This window comes from Piliocolobus tephrosceles, chromosome 2 (genome assembly GCF_002776525.5).
Source record: "Piliocolobus tephrosceles isolate RC106 chromosome 2, ASM277652v3, whole genome shotgun sequence".
Lineage (NCBI taxonomy): Eukaryota > Metazoa > Chordata > Mammalia > Primates > Cercopithecidae > Piliocolobus > Piliocolobus tephrosceles.
The window spans coordinates 28,279,018-28,297,907 of record NC_045435.1 but is presented as its reverse complement, the minus strand read 5'-3'; the positions used below and the strand labels follow the sequence as shown (position 1 = coordinate 28,297,907).

General features: G+C 40.9%; 1 protein-coding gene across 9 annotated transcripts; it reads left to right on the top strand.

The window, feature by feature from the left end:
• Nucleotides 1-4,332: 4,332 nt before the first annotated feature.
• GCSAM (germinal center associated signaling and motility) lies at nucleotides 4,333-17,239 on the top strand. Of its 9 annotated transcripts, none has more exons than XM_023213023.2 (6): nucleotides 4,333-4,546; nucleotides 7,525-7,593; nucleotides 9,986-10,030; nucleotides 11,023-11,069; nucleotides 12,819-12,847; nucleotides 14,307-17,239. In XM_023213023.2, exons 1-6 carry the CDS (start codon nucleotides 4,518-4,520, stop codon nucleotides 14,619-14,621), a joined length of 534 nt encoding a protein of 177 aa, XP_023068791.1. In that variant the 5' UTR covers nucleotides 4,333-4,517; the 3' UTR covers nucleotides 14,622-17,239. The 9 variants fall into 9 exon arrangements, with proteins under 9 accessions (XP_023068791.1, XP_023068827.1, XP_023068787.1 ...); XM_023213059.2 differs by having other exon boundaries at nucleotides 4,387-4,546; nucleotides 9,822-10,030; XM_023213019.2 differs by having other exon boundaries at nucleotides 4,389-4,546; nucleotides 14,304-17,239.
• Nucleotides 17,240-18,890: the final 1,651 nt, after the last annotated feature.

The following is an 18,890-nucleotide window of genomic DNA, read 5'->3' as shown; positions in this document are numbered from 1 at the left end:
CTATCATCTGCTAGCAAATATCCAGACTTTTATTTCCAATTCAACACATACAGTTTCTTACATATGTTAGAAATATAGTTTCTTAGATGTGTTAGGCACTGGGGTTAACACTGAGAAGAATAAAGAGTGAATCTGTGATTCAAAGATGTGTTATCTGGGCTTCTTTGTGTGTGGGTGTGTGGCTCTACTCATTTATGGAGAGGAGATGTATTATTTATAGTCCAGTGAATATACAGCAGTAAATCTGTATATTATAAATATCCTGCTCTTTCATGCTACTTTACGCAAGTGATGGATAGCTAACACTTCCACAGCTCAGCTTCTCCATCTAGCGGCCTGAGTAAAACAGACGCTGGAAAGCAATTCCTAACCTTCCCCTAAATTACAAAGGGCAGATTGATTTCCGGAACTCACCCTGCCATGGCTCTCTGGACTGAAAGACTCCTTTAGACAATATTGGAACTAATTAAGCCACCCATGGAGCAGCATCCAGGCTGTGTCTGCTCAGGCTGCCCCAACCAGGGTCTGGGATCTGTTCATTCATACTGGTGAGAAGCCAACAACAGCCCTACTCACTGGCTAAGCGCGCTGCCCATGTTGTCTCTCTTTCACAATGCTAAGACGTTCTGGTCTCCTGCTGCTAGCCTCTAGGTAGTGCAAAAAGTGCTGAGGCCACTGAGGAGGTGGCACTTTTAGGTTAGGTTGATTATTTTTCTTTTTTTCTGAAGGCAATAGGGAAGAGAGAAGTTAGTTATAATGATATATGAAGATTCCTTCAGACTCTCACATATACATACCTCTTTTTTTCACACACAAAATGGCAGACCACTGGTTGTCATCCCAGATTCTCCACACACAAGGAAGAAGCATTTGATAATTTGGAACACATACTTTATTTTTTATTGTAATTATCCAGCCTGGGTAAGGGAATGGTTTTGAAAGAGGAGAGTAGGAGAAACAGACTAGGGTACCCCTAGGTTTCTTAGATCTATATGCAGTAGAAACCTGTAATTTTTAATATAAGCTTTGTTAAGAATATTCTTTTTTACTTCAATGCTTCATTTAATTTACCGATGGGAGGATTTTCCTGACTTTCAAATATTTACAACATAAGAAAATTCACCACCCTAACATCTTTCCCAGAGTCAATTGCCTGAGGGATTCATGAAAAAAAATTAATGGGGCTACTACTGGGGAAACAGAATTAAAAGCAAAATCTCCTGCTATTTCAGAAAACCTGTCCACAATAATAGAAGAGAAAGAAAACACTTTTATTGCTGAATAAATATTCAACCAGAATGTAATGTGCACCACAGGCAATCCCCTAAACAGATTACAAAAACAGAAAGAAATCTTCCCTTTTATATGCCAAGAAGATATCCTACATTGCACACATTTTCTCAAGACAATGACTAGTATTCAAATAAGAGGACTTGACAGCACCATTTGTCACACAGAGTTTATCTGAAATTATTTTTGTAATATATTTGCTAATTGCCCTTAAAAATTAATTTCCCCTTTCTTTTTGATTGGAGGGAGATTTGCAATTGGGAGTCAGGGGTCAACTGAAGTTAGGCTCTAGAGAATTGTATTCTGGAATACTTGAGCATGGAGACTGCACATGGATGTTAGGGTATGTGCTCTGAGATAAACGAAAGCTACAGTGAGAGAACATAACCAATCTCAAAGATAATTTCAAAGAACAATGACAGCAAAGATTAGGTGGGAGTAGTATTTGACAGTGCTTATTTGATATTGTCTCTTAGAGCAGCAAACTAGATTGTACAAGTCATTAGCGTCAGATAGCTTTAAAGTTGTGACCTTCTTGTACATGAATTTTCTAGCTAGTTTCCTTTCCTTTGCAAGAGGTAACAAAATATGAAACCCTAGAACGTGTGAGAAGTTCAGATCAGGTAGGTATAAGCAGGCTCTCTGGCCAGGGCTGCTTTCTGTCCTGTGGAGGCTAGTGAGTCTTGGGTATTTTTATTTTATTCTCACATTTGTGTTTTTTTAGAAAAGTGAATGGTCAATAATGGCTTATCTTTTATAATAAAATCTTCTGTTTTTAATAAACTGCTCCTGGAAATCCCTCACAGAGCCAAAAGGAAGTTTGGGGAGCAGCTATATGGAGAAGAATGATGTGGGGTGAATCTAGGGTTGCACAGCTAGTACCCTAGTTTCTGGGAAATTGTTTCTTCTAAGCCCACTCCCCATGCTTCTCTGCCTGTTTTAGATAGGACCTCTACATTACTCAAGGACAAGCAATGAAATATTTTGCACTTTGTTTTATTTCTTTCAAGGAACTTCATAAGAGCAGTCCTGTATCTGCTTTTCTTGCCATTGAACCCACAGTGCCCAGCACATAGTAGGCACTCGACACATACTTCTTAAAGGAATGAACAAACGGATGAGTGACCAAACTAGAAACAACCATCAAATACAAGGATAATACAAAAACCGATGATTCCGGTCCCCATATTTCTTTCTTTTTTAACCTTTTTTCTATTGAGATTCATTTATATGCAATGAAATGCACCCTTATTAGTATACAGTTCTATGAATTATGAGAAATGCATACAGTCATGTGGCCACTAACACAATCAAGATAAAGAATAACAACAAAAAATTTCCTCCTGTCCTTTGAAAGTCAACATCTCCCCCATCTTTTGCTCCTGGCAACACTAGTATGTTTTCTGTTTCTATGGTTTCACCTTATCTTGAATGTCACAGAAGGTAGGCTTTAAGTCTGGTCTCTTTCACTTAGTATAGTGCATTTGAGATTGATCCTAGTTATTACATGTATTAATAGTCCACTCCTTTTCAATGATGGCCAGGATTCTGTTGTGTGGATGTAATATAACACAGAGATTATTTAGCAATTCACTCATTGGAGATCAGTTGGGCTATTTCCAGGGTTTTTCGGCTATTATGAGTAAAACATATATAAAAATGTATACACACATTCTTAGAGGATGTAAGTTTCACTTGGCTAAATGCCTAGGAGTGAAATTGCTAGGTTGTACAGTAAGTCTATGTTCAAATTTGTAAGAAATTATCATACTTCTGAGATGGGAGAGTTCCCTTGACCCCTTCTCGGGACTTGCGACAGGGGTGTGGCCTACTTACTTGGCCACCACCATACTCAAACTCTCTGTGGGAGCGGGACCACACAGGCAAGCGGGTGCCAGGGCTGGGGTGAGCACTTTTGAGCTCCAGCCCAACAGCAGCGTCTAGGGATGTGTTACAATTAATGCTCTTTTAGCAGTTGCCATCCGTGGACAGCTCAGTGTTAACCCACTCAGTGGAGAGTCAGGGTGACGGCCTTTTACACCCTGCCCTCTTGGTACCTGGGTTCTTGTTTGGCATCCAGGAGTAATCGAGTTGCATGAATGGTTTGAAAGGTGTTGAATATGGAGGATTTTATTAAATGGTGGAAGTGGCTTTCAGTGGAAGGGGAGCTGGAAAGGGGATGGTACAGGAAAAAGGTGATCTTTCCCTGAAGCCTGCTGTCTCTGGCCAGGCTGCTCTCTGAAGTCATGCCACCTGAAGTTAAGCCACATCTCTGACACTCAGTTGCTTCTCCTCTTGATGTTCAGCTGCTTGTCTCTGCCAGCTGAGGTCTGGGGTTTATATGGGTTTATATGGGCACAGAATAGGGGGGCTGGACAGGCCAAACAGTAACATTTGGGCAGGATAACAGGGATAACCGTTCTCATTTAGGGCTGCAGTTTCAAGGCTTGAGGGTGGGACCTTTGCCAGTGAGCCACCCTCTTCTACCCAGTAAAGCCATCTGCCTTCTGTCCTTATCGCTTCTTTCCAAAAAGGCTGTCATTTTGCATTCTCATCAGCAAAGAATGAGACTTCCAGTTGCTCTGCATACCTTGTCATGACTTGATATTGTCAGAGTTTTACAGCCATTGTAATAAGTGTGTGAAAGTGTTCCATTGTGGATTTGATTTACACTTCCCTAATGACTACAATGTTTATCATCTTTTAATGGTCATCTGTATAGTTCCTTTGGTGAAGTGTCTGTTCAAATATTTTGCCTATTTTGTTATTGGGTGTTTGTTTTCAGATTTGAGAGTTGTTGATACTATATTTTTTACAGGTCTGTGGCTTGACTGTTTTAACCTCCTTCTGACTTTTTAAAGAAGACAACGTAATTTATAAATGTAAATACCTGCAGTGGAAAAACTCCCATGACCCATCTGTAATTTCAGACCTGGAATTCCCCAGAGGTTTGAAGCTCTCATTGACGGGTAGTTGCTGGTTATGGCCAACAGCCAAGTTGATTCAGGCACTGACATGTTAGAACATTCTGCACGTGTGCACCTCTAACACTCCTCCCCCAGCCTCTTCCTCCCCTCTGCAGAGACACCCTTCTCCTTTCTGCTGTTTCTGCATGGGTGGCCAGAGCCACACAGCCCTTTCTTTAAGTCAGGAGTTGCCCTGTCAAAGCACAAGTCAAGAAGGAAGTGATAAAGGGACTGAGGGGAAGCCCTGAGAAGACTGGGAGGATGGGAAACTCTCTGCTGAGAGAAAACAGGTAAGTAAGAGACTCCCTATGGGAGAGCAGAGGAGATGGGACAGGGCAATACAGCAAGGAAGAGAAAAAGAAAGCTAGTATACAGTTAGCACACTAAGTTGGGGTAGAAAGTAGTTGGGTAAGGAAACTGCCAAGCCTTCAGTGCCTACTCTGTGCCAGATACCACATTAAATTTCCCATAGGTTTTGCCTTCTCTGAAGAATCATGGTGAGCAGCTGATGGAGAATAGCTGAAAGGTAGAAAGACTTTACCAAGGAAGGTCTATATCATAGGTTACCACCTAAGAAATGAAACAACTTTCTGAAAGCCCAGGAAGGAGATGCTCTCCTGAGCTCCTCATGCTCCACAAGGCGGTCAAAATCACCACCCCCTTTCATCCAGAATTTTAAGTTTGAAATAAACAGCAAGCTTCCCGCCACCTTGAGGCTTCCTTTGATGTGCACTCCCTGCAAGCAGGTAAGCAGAGGTCATCTAAATTAAATAGGCAGAGAACTCGGATTTACTTTTCTGGACCTCAGTTTCTTTATACAATATCTACCTTAGAGGGTTCTAGTGTGTATTGTGCTAGCATAGTGCCTGACACAAAATAGGGTTCCAAATTAGAAGATACTTTCTGCTTTCTTTTTTTTGACCATCATCTTCCTTAATATCAAAGCCGTCATTGTAAAAATCTAGTGCCACTAAAGACAAGGCCATCTCTAGGGTATAAAGTGGGGCGATCTAGAGAGAGTAAGCCAGCCAGAGGGGGTCTTCACAGGGTTATGTTTGGAATCCCAGGTCTCAGTTCATGCTACTGGAGAGTGGAACACAGGAAAAAATGTTAGCCCACTTTTGACCACTTGCTGAAAAGAAGATTGATGGTCCTGTGGAATATCTCATGTCCCTTCCTAAAAATCATGTTGTTTGAGACTTCTCTACCCTGGGTCCTCGCAGCCCCTTGTCAATCTTCTACTCTAGCGTTGTTCTAACAATTATATAAATTACTATTTTTATTACTAGATATGAGCTGCTCAAATGTAGTGATTGTTTCTTATTTATCTTTGAATTCCTGGTTCCTGGCATCGTTTCTGGCACATGACAGGCACTTAATAAGTGGTAGATGATTGACTGGAAACATACAGAAATCACCGTTCTGATAAATCAAATCAAACAAAATACAGAAATGGTATGAGTTATTAAGTCCTGACTGAAGTCACATATGGGATTTGTTTCTTAGAACTTTGATGTGGGGGTAAAAAATTATGACCTTACTATATATTTGTAATAACAAAGTTGGGAAATACAGAAAGTATAAACAAAAAAAATGGTAATTGCATTTATAACTACTGATGACATCGGATACATTCTGCTTATTTAAATTTCTGTATTCATTAGTCATTTGTGTTTCTTCATCTGTGGAGAGCCAGTAATGTCTTTCGCCCATTATTATTTTGATATATTTAGTTTTATTGATAGTAAAAGCTATTTGTGCTTTGAAGAAATTAGTCCATTCTCATGAACATTGCAAAGAAAAAAACTTTAAAAATTTTTTTACTTTAAAATTTTGTTTTATGTAAGAAAAAAATACTTTTTCCAAGGTACACACATTGTATGCTGTTTGGACTTCTTATGGTTTTGTGTTTATTGTATTTTAAAGAAAATTCAATTTTAAATCTAAAAAGCTTTTTGGTTTCTGCCTTTGCATTCATGCTTAAAATTCTTTGGTCTTCCCAAGATAAGACAAATCAACCCAAATAAGTTTTGATTTTATTATTTTACATTTGGCAACATATATTCAGTATATGGTGTCAGATATAATTCTTTTTCCACATAGTTGATCAGTTTGCCCAACATCTTTATTTCTATGATGATTTAAAAGGTCTCCCTTGAGCCAAGTGCAGTGGCATGCACCTGTGGTCCCAGCTACTCAGGAGGATGAGGCAGGAGGATTGCTTGAGCCCAGGAGTTTGAGGCTAGCCTGAGTAACATAGCAAGACCCAGTTGTAAAAATAAATTCATTAAAATGATTAAATAAAATGTTTCCCTTAATGTATTCAAAAGTCTTGTATATACTGGTATCTAATTTTCATTGTCACCCCAACACGTAGTTATCATCCAATCAGCATACCCCCCAACCATGTCTCTCCAGATCAAATAAGCCAAGAAACTGGGGAAATTTTGCACAGGATAGAATGGCACCCATCCCTTCTTGAGAGGAGCTCAGTCTCAGAGGAAGGGACCTGCTAGCAGCAAACCCAGCTTTTCCTCCTTAGTGGTTGTGGATCCTCAGGCCAATTGCCTGGCATTCTGGGCCTCAGTTTCCTCATTAGTATAAAAAGTATAATGATAATATCTATGTTATGGATTTATTCTGGGATTAAATGAAATATAACACACAAAATGATTGGCATATATTAAGTAGTGTTTAAGTGTTAGTTTCTTTATCCTCATACCCCCAGTTCCCAACAAATGGAAAGATGGGTATACAGAAATCTAACCCAAACAATGAACCAATTTATTTTCTTTATTCAATCCTTTTCTTCTCCTTCTATCCCTTGTTCTGGGCCTCCATGTTTTCTGTGAAAGATGGTATGATTTACACAAGACAAAGCCAGTACCTTTCCCCATTACTTGTGTATAGCTCCTGGAACTGCACCAAAGAGATGGTAGCTGAGGACCTCAGGCCTCTCTCTGGACACTGATACTCTCAGGGTCATGATGAGGATCCCTGTATATTTGGGAACGGATGATTTACGATCACTCGTTCATGGCAGTTGGAGAATATCAGTGGGCTGTTGCTGTGGCAATGGAGAGCATGTCAGATCAAAGGTAGCTTGTGGCATGTGCTTGAGGAAAGAATATTAACATATGTAAGGGCAACTAGTCAATTTCAGAGTCACACACAAATAGCAGAAATGAGGAAAGTTGGAAAAATTGTGAAAAGAAGTGGTAGGCCTGTTAGGAAATACTTAGCTTGTTTCTGATACGTTGAGTTTCAGGTGGCAGCAGAACTCTCAAGAGATGCCTTGGAATCTGAGAATGCAAAGCCCCAAACAGAGAACATCCAGGTGAGAGCAAAATCAACCAAACTCTCCCCAGCCTTTGCCCAAGGAGAATGAAGTGTGTCAAGCCCTGGACTTCACATCCCAGTGAGAGAGGGCCCTGTTTAGACCAGCAGCAGTTGCAATAGTAGCAAATGTGAAGACAGGACAAAAGACAAAATGCTTGAAAACTTTGGAGAGGAGATGTGCTACTTTGCTAGAAGCCTAATGTAACTCCTAGCAACAGGAACTAAGACCCTGTTAGTCCTTGTCATGCCCCGTTATAAAATAAGGGGTCTTATTTCCTGTTGTCCTTTTGTTTGTCTATCTCAGGTACCTTTGTGCTCAACCTCCATCCTAGCCGTTTTATTTTAAGCTACAGGTGTCTATTTCTGAGGTGAACACATGCCAGATGTTACGACAATTTTTAGAAAGTTTGTGGAGACACCATTGTGATTGCCCTGATGCTGCTACACAAAGACCACCTCATTAATTCTTTTTGAACCGACCTTCCAAACATCCAGCCCTAAAGAATTCTCTCTAAGGAAAGGAATAATTAAAATATGGAACTAATGTTCCAGGGTCCAAGAATCCCAAGGGGTGACAAGGTCAGTTTTTCTGTGGCCTGTAAAGTTATCTGTGCTTTTCACATGGTTTCAGGAGGAGATTTTGAAAGAGGAGCAATTAAAAAACAAGCACTGTTGTTATTTTTTAACACCAATGCCCACATTAGGGGCTGGAAACCCAGAGATTCCTTTCAACAGGGTGCATTTTTTCAGTGCAAGGTGAGAATTACGTATTTTCTGGGGTATCACTGGGCACATGCTAAGGCATACAGTTCAAAGGATGAAATAAATCAGAAGGGCCATGGCATTATAACAAGGGAGGGGTTGGGTAGATGAGAGAGCCAGAGAAGGCTTGTGAAAAAGACAGATAACTCAAATTGCTGACATGTAACCTAAAGTTAACGATATTTGTCTGGTTTTCTTCTTGGAGGCTGTCTGAACCCATTCCAAACCAAAACAACCATGTTGAAATGCAAGAATAAATTGCTGGAAAGTTGAGTAGAAGAAACAGCCAGCTTACAAATAGTTTTTGCCCATATTTAACCTCAGCTTATTCTTATAACTCCATGTATAAGCAGTATATACACCCTCTTTTACAGATTTAAAAACTGTGGCCTCAGGAGTTCAGAGAATATCTCTCAAAATCATCCCCCTCTTCTTATCTCACTCATTTCTCCTCAGTGAACCTGGTTTGTTAGCTTGGTGTGATTCAGTAGTTTTCTTATGATGTTTCCTTAGCAACAAAGCAGAGATGTAAGCAAACGGCCTGAAGCACATTGAAGGTAACCTAAAGAAGAGGAAGAGTTGCAGCTGTGCCTCTGGGCCCCAGAGGCTTTGATGGTGCATAGATCTTACAGGTTGTCAGAATGCTCAGCCAAGCAGGTGACCACAGCCAAGGTCACGATGCAGTGAGCCTTTCCTCCACTGCTCCTCCTGATGGAACTTCATGGGAAAGCTCACTGGGGAGACATTTTTGGATGGTGTTTTCCAAAGGTTTTTACATACTGTAACTGATACACGTACTACTTTATAAAGGGCTTTCACATTCAACCATGTAGGTAGTTGACTATGCCTCAATTTCAGAAAGATGTACAGAATGATACTTAGACATTAATGTAGATGTGGGACTGCATAGAGATTCTAAGCCTTTGTGCTATGAGAGAGAAGTCCTGTTATTTAACTATATCGTTGGAGTCATGATGGTAGATTTGCTGACCTCCTATAGCAGGGTTGTTCTGTCCTTGGCTATTCATTCTGTATTCATATCTTCATCAAATATTTATTGAAAACCCATTTACTGTGCCAAATGTTGTGTCATACACTGGAAATACACACCACAATGAACAAGATCAATATGGTCCCCAGCTTTGCAAAGCTCACATTCTAGTGTAGAATACAGACAAGTGAACAAACAATTGCAATATACTGTAAATTGGAGAAATTCAAAGTATAGTAAAATACTGTACAGATATTGCTTAACCCATACCTGAAAAAAATGATTTGTAAAAGTTCCACACATCTGTACCTTCATTCCCTGGAGATAACTCTTGTGTGTTCTTCATTACAAAGGAACCAAGGAAATTACCAGAATTGAGAGTGAGAAAACTTTTTTTTTTTTTTTTTTTTTTTTTGCTGGGAACACAGCAGAAAGCTTTTTCCCTGAATTTGATAGTATCATCTTCATCCTAGGAGGACAAAGGCATTCTACCGTGAGTGATGTGCCCAAGTTATCTAGAATGAAACAAGCTTGCGGGGAGAAAAGGTTTTCCACAGAAATGGCAAAAGGAAGGAGTCACCTTAACAAAGCTGCAGAAATCAGTTTTATGATTTGCCATCTCTCTTGGGTATTTTAGATGCTGGGATCACCATGTCGCTAAAGGGTGTTTCTGCCTTCCCTGGTGAGTGGACAGTTGTTTTTAGGAGTTACTTCCCTAAGTGTGGTTTCAATGTGGTATTTGCTGTAAGTTACCTGTGACTGTGGCCACAGCGGAAGCCTGTTACTAGCCCAGATACAATCACCTAAGAGTTAATCAGGGAAGCAATCCTTCCCATTTGATGAGAAACAGGAACAACAGTCTCATGGGTGGCGTGCTGTCCTCAAACAGGAAAGCCTCAGAAGCAAAGATGAAACTAGCTACTAACGTAGAAAAAAGACACCTTTTTGTCACACTGCAAATCTGAGTCTGCAAGTTCCGAAGCACACGTTTCTATCACTTGCACATAGAACTTACAGTTGGGGTGATCGTATAATTTATCATTCAAACTAAGATACCTTTGAGAGTGAAAAGGATGCTAAAAATAATTAAAGCTTGCTAAGTGATTGATAATGACCTTAACCAGACTGAGGCAAACCCGGACATATGGTCACCCTCACAGCAGATGTTCTTATCTACTGAAATGATGGTGGGCTTCCATTATACTTATATTGCATTTTTTCAGGGGGTCTTTTATACAGTCTTCGCTTACGGGAAGAGTGTGTTTGTTTGTTTGTTTGTTTGTTTTGGAGATCATAGATTAGAATTGAGATTGAAAATAATCCTGGCTCCTTCACTCACATAATAGAAAAGAAATTGATACTTTGTCAGAAAAAAAAGTCTCCAAAAAGTAACCTATATCATCATATTTCCCCATCTATAAATCAATTCCCTATCATATTTAGAAAAGAGAGAAAGGAGGAGAGAGAGAGAGAGAAAGAGGCACAAATGAATATATTTCTAATTGGCCTTATCTTTTACTTTTTTCTTTTTTATTTAACTCATCTATGCTGAAGGAGGTATTATAAAAGGCATATAACTTTAACAAAGAGTTAAAAGTAAGTTTTGTAGGTTTGTGTCATTTCCTTTGAGAGTTTCTGAATATTAAAACAATTTGCTTTGCTTTTCTTTTACAGGAAAAAAATACGCATTTTTGAAAAGAGGCAAGATTCCCAAAATGAAAGTAAGTCATTGATTTCCTATCATTTTCACTTTTGATAAGACTTACATTTCCAAACTGCTTCTTCTCTATGTTCCCAAAGCCCCTTAGGCTTATTTCAATTACAGTATCTACACATTTTGCTGCAATGTATCCAATTGCTTATCTTTTGTCCTCACTAGATGGTGAGCTCATTGAAGCAGGAAGGAATTGGCTCATTAATCTCCAAATTCCTCAGTTAGTGCCTGAGGCCTGGAGGCTGAAGGCAGTAACTGGAGGCAAGGATACAAAAGGTGCAGGAGAAAGGTGCTTACAAGAAACTGCAAGAAAGCCAGCCTGGGATAGGGGAGGGGTGGGGCCTCCTGGTCAGGTTAAAGATTTTCATCTTTGTCTTGAGAGCTACAGGAGATACTGGCTTTACACAGGGAATGGGGAGTGGGGGGCAAGTATGATTAGATTTGTATTAAAGATATCGCCCAGGTTCCTGTGCAGAAGACAAATTGCAGCAAGGAGTAGGAAGAGCAGATATCAGAAGACCACTTAGGAGGCTGGTGCAATGGTCTCTGGTGATAGAACAGCGTTGAAGTTAAGGAGAAAGAAGAATTCTAGAAGTAGAGTGTGATGAATTGTATCACACCTAAAAATAAAAATAAGAAAGTGTAAGCCTGAGGACAAGCCATTGTGTTTCTGAAGAAGAAAAATGGAAGAGTTTTGATTTTGCCTTCCTTAGTTTAAAGAGGAGAACCTAGTTCATTTACATAGAATCTTAAAATCTAGCCCTGCAAGATGTGTAAATGAATAATACAGCCTCCCTCCTTAGCCACTTCACTCCAGGAACGGTGGGTCCCAGGGAACCTCAATTTCCATCAGAGCAAAACATAATAGAAATAAGACCAGATGCAAAACTCTGTGCTGAAGATGTTTTTCTTGTAATGATAATCAGGGAAGTCTTAGATGCCTATAGGAGCTTATGGAGATGTGGAAATCCAGAATGTGAGGACCGAGAGAACGTCAATCCGTATACCATATGGTAGCCTCCTCTGTAGACTTTCACGTGAGGGCACATGTTTGTTTACGGACCTGGTGTGTTTGCAAGAGGGTGGCAAGGGTGTCAAAGTGCCTCTTTGCTGAATGACCAGAGCCATTTGGTTTTAATTAGGCTTTGAAAAATTGCCGTGCTCATTTGTTATCTGCCAGCAGGTACAGGATAAGAATGTTTAGCTTAAGAGTTTCCTGTTCTGCCTAACTCCTTGAACACCAGTTATCACACCTCCACCATCCTGTCACCTACAGTAGAAACGACGGCCCTCCACTCCACAGTGTGGATCTCTCACAGCCCCTTGTCTATCTCCTGTGCTAGCTTGTGGGCCTTTTGAGGACAGGGACTGTTTCTGATTCTTCTTTGTCTCCCCAGTGCCGGATGCAGAGGCACTGAATTTGTGTAAGGAACACAAATCAATTTTGTGTAAGGAAGGAGAGGGGAGTAGGTAAGGAGGGAAAGAGAGCTGGAGGGAGAAATTGTGATTTCCTATCCAAAGACTAACCAAATGTGTCTTCCTTCTCTCACCTCTCAGACTGAGAACAGCTCCGGCAGCTGTGACTTGTTTAGATGTCCTGTCACTCCCCAGGGATATGCTGTAGATCAGAGCAGCCTGAGAAGAGCTACCCCAGCTGTTTCTTGGCTTTTTAGTTATTTATATTCTAGCCCCCCCTGCTCCTCCCCTCAAATCTCCCTATAACCTGAAATTCATTTAGTGTATTTTCTTTCTCCAGATGAAGGATTGTCATCTACTCCCATCCAGGTAATAAGAACATCTCTAAGTTATTTTTTGAGATGATGATAGAAGTGCCGACACCCCAAATGGCAGGAGAAGTTGGCCTCCGAGATCCCTTCTGACTCTTATGTGGAGAAAGACTTTAGATGTCAGTGCTTGTGAACCCGGGAGGCATGTTCAGGGCCTGGTGGCAGAAGCAGCAGCTACTTCTGCTGTATAACTTATGGAAAGGAACTTAAAGTTACTGACCACTTCATTTATGACAGACAACATGCTGAGTGCTTTACACACATCAACTCATGTAGTTAAAACAACAACGCTTGAATGTTGCTGCTATAATCCATCCCATCTCCCCATTTTATAGATGAGAAAACTTAGTGATTAAGTGATAATTCCCCCAAACCAGATAGCTAACAAGGGGGCAGAATCAGGATTCAAAACCAAGTTTCACTTCAAAATCCATGCTTTTCCCCCTGTACTTTGCTGCTTTGCTTTTTACCTCCTGATACCCCATCATAAGTGAAACCTTCCCTTGAGTTGTTTCCCTATTTCATAACATAAATATCTCTAGAGGGTATTTAAATATCATAACCAAAACACATTAAGGTATTATAAGATTATTCTTTTTTTATTTCTTTGTTTTGTTTTGAGACAGAGTTTTGCTCTTGTCACCCAGGCTGGAGTGCAATGGCACAATCTCAGCTCACTGCAATCTCTGCCTCCTGGGTTCAAGCAATTCTCAGCCTCAGCCTCCCTAGTAGCTGGGATTACAGGCACCTGCCACCACACCCAGTTAATTTTTGTATTTCCAGTAGAAATGGGGTTTCACCATGTTGGCCAGGCTGGTCTGGAACTCCCAACCTCAGGTGATCCACCCATCTTGGCCTCCCAAAGTGCTGGGATTAGAGGCATGAGCCACTGTGCCCAGCCAGATTATTCTTTTTTATTAGAATTGGCTATCCTCAGAGCCCTGAGACTGGAAACTGTATGGGTAGTGTCTTAGTCCACTTGTATTGCTAAAAAGGAATATGCAAAGCTGGGTAATTTATAAAGAAAAGAAGTTTATTTGGCTCATGGTTCTTCAGGCTGTACACTCATAACTGCGACGATGGCACCAAGCCATTCATGAGAAATCTGCTCCCATAATGAAAATACCTCTCACTAGGTACCACCTCCAGCAGTGGGAACCAAATTTCAACATTAGATTTGCAGGGGACGAATATCCAAACCATATCAGGTGGTCAGAGGTCACTCTGGAACAAGGGGCAGAGAGGATGCACCTGAGTAAGCTCTAGACCTTAAGCACTCTTGCTGCTAGCCTAGCGGTTGGGGTAGAAGCAGTCATTTAGAAAACAGTGGCCAAGAGATGGGGAGGAGGTGGTCATAGAAGACAGACTTGACCCAGGGTCAAGCCTGTGTTGAGACTGAAGTGTAAAGGTCATGGCAAGAGGCCAAATCTTGATGATGGCTCTCCTTTGACAAGCAGGACAATATTGACCAGACCTACTCAGAGGAGCTGTGCTATACCCTCATCAATCATCAGGTTCTCTGTAGAAGGCCATCGGGGAACTCTGCTGAAGAGCACTATGAGAATGTTCCCTGCAAAGCTGAGAGACCCAGAGAGTCCTTGGCAGGAAGTGAGACTGAATATTCACTTCTACACGTGCCTTCTACCCCCAGGCATGCCCGATCCCCAGAAGATGAATATGAACTTCTCGTGCCTCAAAGAATCTCCTCTCACTTTCTGCAACAGCCACATCCACTTACGGCCCCTTCTGAGACCCAGTTTTCCCATTTATAGTGAAGTGGTTGGACTAGCATTTGTTTAGCACCAACAAATAAAAGGTGGGATGGGGGATCTGCCTGAAGCAGGGATGGGACACAAAGTCCCTCCAGCTTACCTCCCACAACAACCCTTTCCCTGCAGAGCACGGTTTGTGTACCACAAGTCCTCTTAGCACGCAAAAGCCAAAATATAAAGATCAACTATTTATCCTGAATGCCACCATTTGAGAAAGAGGTAACCATCTTTGGTTCTACATGATTTGGAGATTATAGTGGTGGGGGGCGCTCCTTGATGCCCCTAAAGCTATGCACACCACAAGGGGCTCTGCTGTCTGTCTGGGATCTTCTTATAAAGCATTCCTATGATTATTCTCTGAAGTCACAAGGAAGCTTTACTCATCATACTAAGTGTACCCAAGGGGGAGTTCACTCATTACAGTGACCTTCCAGCTCAGCCTCACCCCATGGGAACCTGTGTTGCTCCATGTGTCTAACCTGTGTCACTCCATGTGTCTAAGCCATGTCTTTTACATAGTGTCCTTTGACCTGTTGGCCCCCAGGGTCTGGCTGGTTATGTGAGTTGAATCAAGAGGCTCTAGGCCAGATGTTTACATAATTTTAACCTATATGATTTTATTTTTAACTTTGTATTTCTCCCTAGAAATCTTAATAAGACAATTGTAGCATCAGACAATGTTAAGAAGAATGATCCTTGGAGATCCCATAATCCCACTACCCTTGTTTGGCTCAGAGAGGATAATTTACCTAATGTTACATTAAAGTTAGTGGCAAAACTTAATTCGGAGCCTGATTTCCTACTGACTTCCAATTTAGTGCTCCCCCAGTATGCTACATAGAAAGCTCTCTGCAATATACTAAATGTATACTAAATGTATATATTTAATAATGTCATGTATAAAATATGAATAAAATGTCCACATAGGAAATTAACACACATATACCTTCTCTGATAGGCACTCCTCTGTGTGTCCTGATTATTTACTTTCTCTTATCTTTTCTTTAGTGTTCCTCAAATTACGTCTATCCTCTAAACCAGGGATCAGCAAACTGTAACCCCCAGGCCAAATCTGGCCCACTCCCTGTTTTTATAGATAAAGATTTATTGGAACACAGCCACACTCATTTGTTTGCCTACTATCTATGATTGTTCAACCACGGGAGAGTTGAGTAGTTGTGACATGGACCATAGGCCCTTAAGAGCCAAAATAAATATACTTTGGCACTTTTTGGAAAAAAAGTTTGCAGACACCTGCCCTAAATTATTATAGTTTGAGAGAAACTTAACAGAAATGTGTTTGGTTACTGATGCATAAGAGCAGGCACCAATAAAATGGCATAAAAATATTAAATCACAAATTGGATAAGTGAGACCAAGACAATTTAGCACATTCTGCTATTTCTGTATTCACACCTGTGTCTTCCACTTGTTTTATTTAACTCATGGCTACTGTCCTAATTTTAGGCATGCTAAAATAGTTCGTTTTAAAAGAGGTTTGTTTAAGAAAGCAGGAGGTACATTATGTTTACTAGACAGGCCCTTTGACCAGCTAAGCGACAGGGACCCTAGTACATTATGTTTAGTTACTGTTTTCTTCTCAAAGTTAACCAAAGCTGAATAACTTTGCTATTTAAAATGTGCTAACTCCCAAATGAGGAGAAATGTAGTGGCCTGAGCTTGGATGTGTCAGGTTTTTGGAGACTTCGGCCAGGTGATGGTCTTCAGCTAAAGAGCCAGCTGCATCTTGGTATCTCCTCCTCTGCTGACTTCCTACTTTTAGCAAGATTCCTTCACGTGGAACTCTAGCTGATCCTTGGCCAGGATCAGATCCTCAAAAGGAGGTATTCATGTTAGCAGTGGATATTGTACTAGATGTAACATGGCTCAGAGGAAAGACTGTAGATCCCAGAGACAGATCATCGGTCATTCAAATCCTGGTTCCTTCTCTTCCTCCATCTGTGACTTTGAACATGCTACTTGGAGGCTCAGCTCCTTCATCATCGACAGAAGGATTACATCCAATGTAGGCAATCATCTATTACAGACGCCAAATAAATGATATCAAAGGGTATAGAGAAACAAAAATCTTTTTTGATGTATGGAAAAAAACTATGCTGATACAGCTGGTTATTCAGGGTCACCCAGCAGTCCTCCAGCAAGGTAGAAACACCAAATCAATGAGTTTATGCTGGAAGTTTTCACATGGCTACTGGGCCATTGTGGAAGTAGACTGGTTGAAATATTCTTAGTATGACATAATATTTCTTTGAACCTCATCCTGTGAAAGCATTATCTGTCCCAAACAGTATATGCCTTTTATCAGGGACACATTAAATATAAATGTTTAACCAAAGAAAGTTGTTTTTATAATGAAATTATAACAGGGATTTACAAGAGGGAATTATAAGAGGGATTATGAAAGGGAATTACTTTTGAGCAGGGGGAGCCATTTGGGAGTGCTTCAAGATACCCAATATGATATATACAATTATGATTTCTAAGTCAAAAGTAATATTAAGAACAAAAAAAGAGTTAAAAAATTCTGATATGAATGTAATATACTTAATGTGTAGGATGTCTCAAATTTCCAGTAAATAAATTTTAATGCCCCAAAATACCCATTATGTCTGTATGTAACACTGATGCTGTTTCCCCTACATTTCAGGATTTCTGATGAAAGCTGTGCACCCCCTTTGCAGAAAACGCACATTCACACACACACACGTTTGTATATGATGTGTGTGGGAGTTAGGGATGCAACACCTCAGTGAAAGAATCCCTGCCCCTGATAAAGAACCTGAGCCTGAGCATTTAAATTACTCTCTCAAGCCACAGACATAACCAGGAAACTCTCCCTCCCTCATGCTGGTCTTAAAACTACTTAGCCAACATTCAGAGGCACAATTTATGCCACAACTGCAGACTTTGTGGTTTCCGTTTCATGTACATACTAGCATCTATAAATAATCCCTTATTCTGTGAATAAATTCTTATTTAAAACAGAAGAGAAAAATAGGAAGAGGGCAAAGACAGGGCAGGAAAATCTGTTGACAACAAGTTGAAATGCTAACGTATTTTAGGACAAACTTGAGTGATAAGTGCTTCGGATATTCTCAGGGATTGAAGGGCACGGACAGAACAGGAAATAGAAGTCTCCAGGATTCCATGAGGGCTCCAGGGAGAAGTAGATTCTGTTTCTATTTATCTCTGTTCATTTCCAAGCCTATAGCCTCAAGTTCAGAAAGCCACTTGATCTGAGCGTACCTTGGTTCTGCCAACTGTTAATTGGACCAGTATAAATTCTGTCTACTTTCCTACAGAATTCTCTTTTGCAAGGCACTTGGTGAAGCCTTGAGAGGTCATCATCATCATATAAAGTCTCCTGCAGTCTGAGGGCCCTCCCTCTCCATTCACCCCTGACTCCTGACCACTTGTGCTCCTTAGGAATTCCCAGATGTCAGCCAAGCCTGAACTGAGCATGCCTCTGGGGATCCTACCTGGGCTGGAGGCCATTCATAGTGTATGGTTGCCCTGTGATCTAGGCTTAGTTCTCAACAAGTGGTGGAACTCTGGGCTGGTCCTCCCAGCTCTCCAGAATTTGATTTCCCAACTGTGAGATGAGGGAGGTGCCTTTTGAAGCTGAGTCTATAATATCTAGTCACAAAGGAAAGATTTAAGGATGTCTGTGGATAAAGCTGCCAAAAATGCAGCACTAGTGTGAATTAACTTATTTTCAAGCAATGAAAGAGTGATGGGAGAGGAGAAGGAGGATATTGAGAGATTTCTCCCACTTTTTCTTAGCATTGATTAGACTCTGAATAGGACAGGATTCATGTCCAGAATTCACATGTAAAAGACAAAGTAGAGAACATGTACCTCATCCTAAGAAGACACAAACATGTGTAAAGGAAGGCAAATCTTCTTATTCAAACCCCACCAGTGCTTCAGGATTCGGCTTGAATCCTACTTCCTACAAAAAACCCTCCTCTGATTAAACTATACTGACCACTCTTTTCTCTAACCACCCGCAACCCTATTGGGGTTTCCGTTTGTTTGTTTGTTTGTGATGGAGTTTCACTCTTGTCACCCAGGCTGGAGTGCAATGGCGTGATCTCCGCTCACTGCAACCTCTGCCTCCTGGGTTCAAGCGATTCTCCTGCCGCAGCCTCCCGAGTAGCTGGGATTACAGGCACCTGCCACCATGCCTGGCTAATTTTTAGTAGAGATGAGGTTTCACCATTTTGGTCAGGCTGGTCTCGAGCTCCT

Bases quoted from the DNA above. Each gene is read 5' to 3' on its own strand.
- GCSAM (XM_031935126.1), top strand. From the start codon at position 4,518: ATGGGAAACTCTCTGCTGAGAGAAAACAG. The intron at 4,547-7,518 runs GTAAGTAAGAGA...TGATACGTTGAG, and splicing joins TCTCTGCTGAGAGAAAACAG to TTTCAGGTGGCAGCAGAACT. The intron at 7,594-9,985 runs GTGAGAGCAAAA...TGGGTATTTTAG, and splicing joins CCCAAACAGAGAACATCCAG to ATGCTGGGATCACCATGTCG.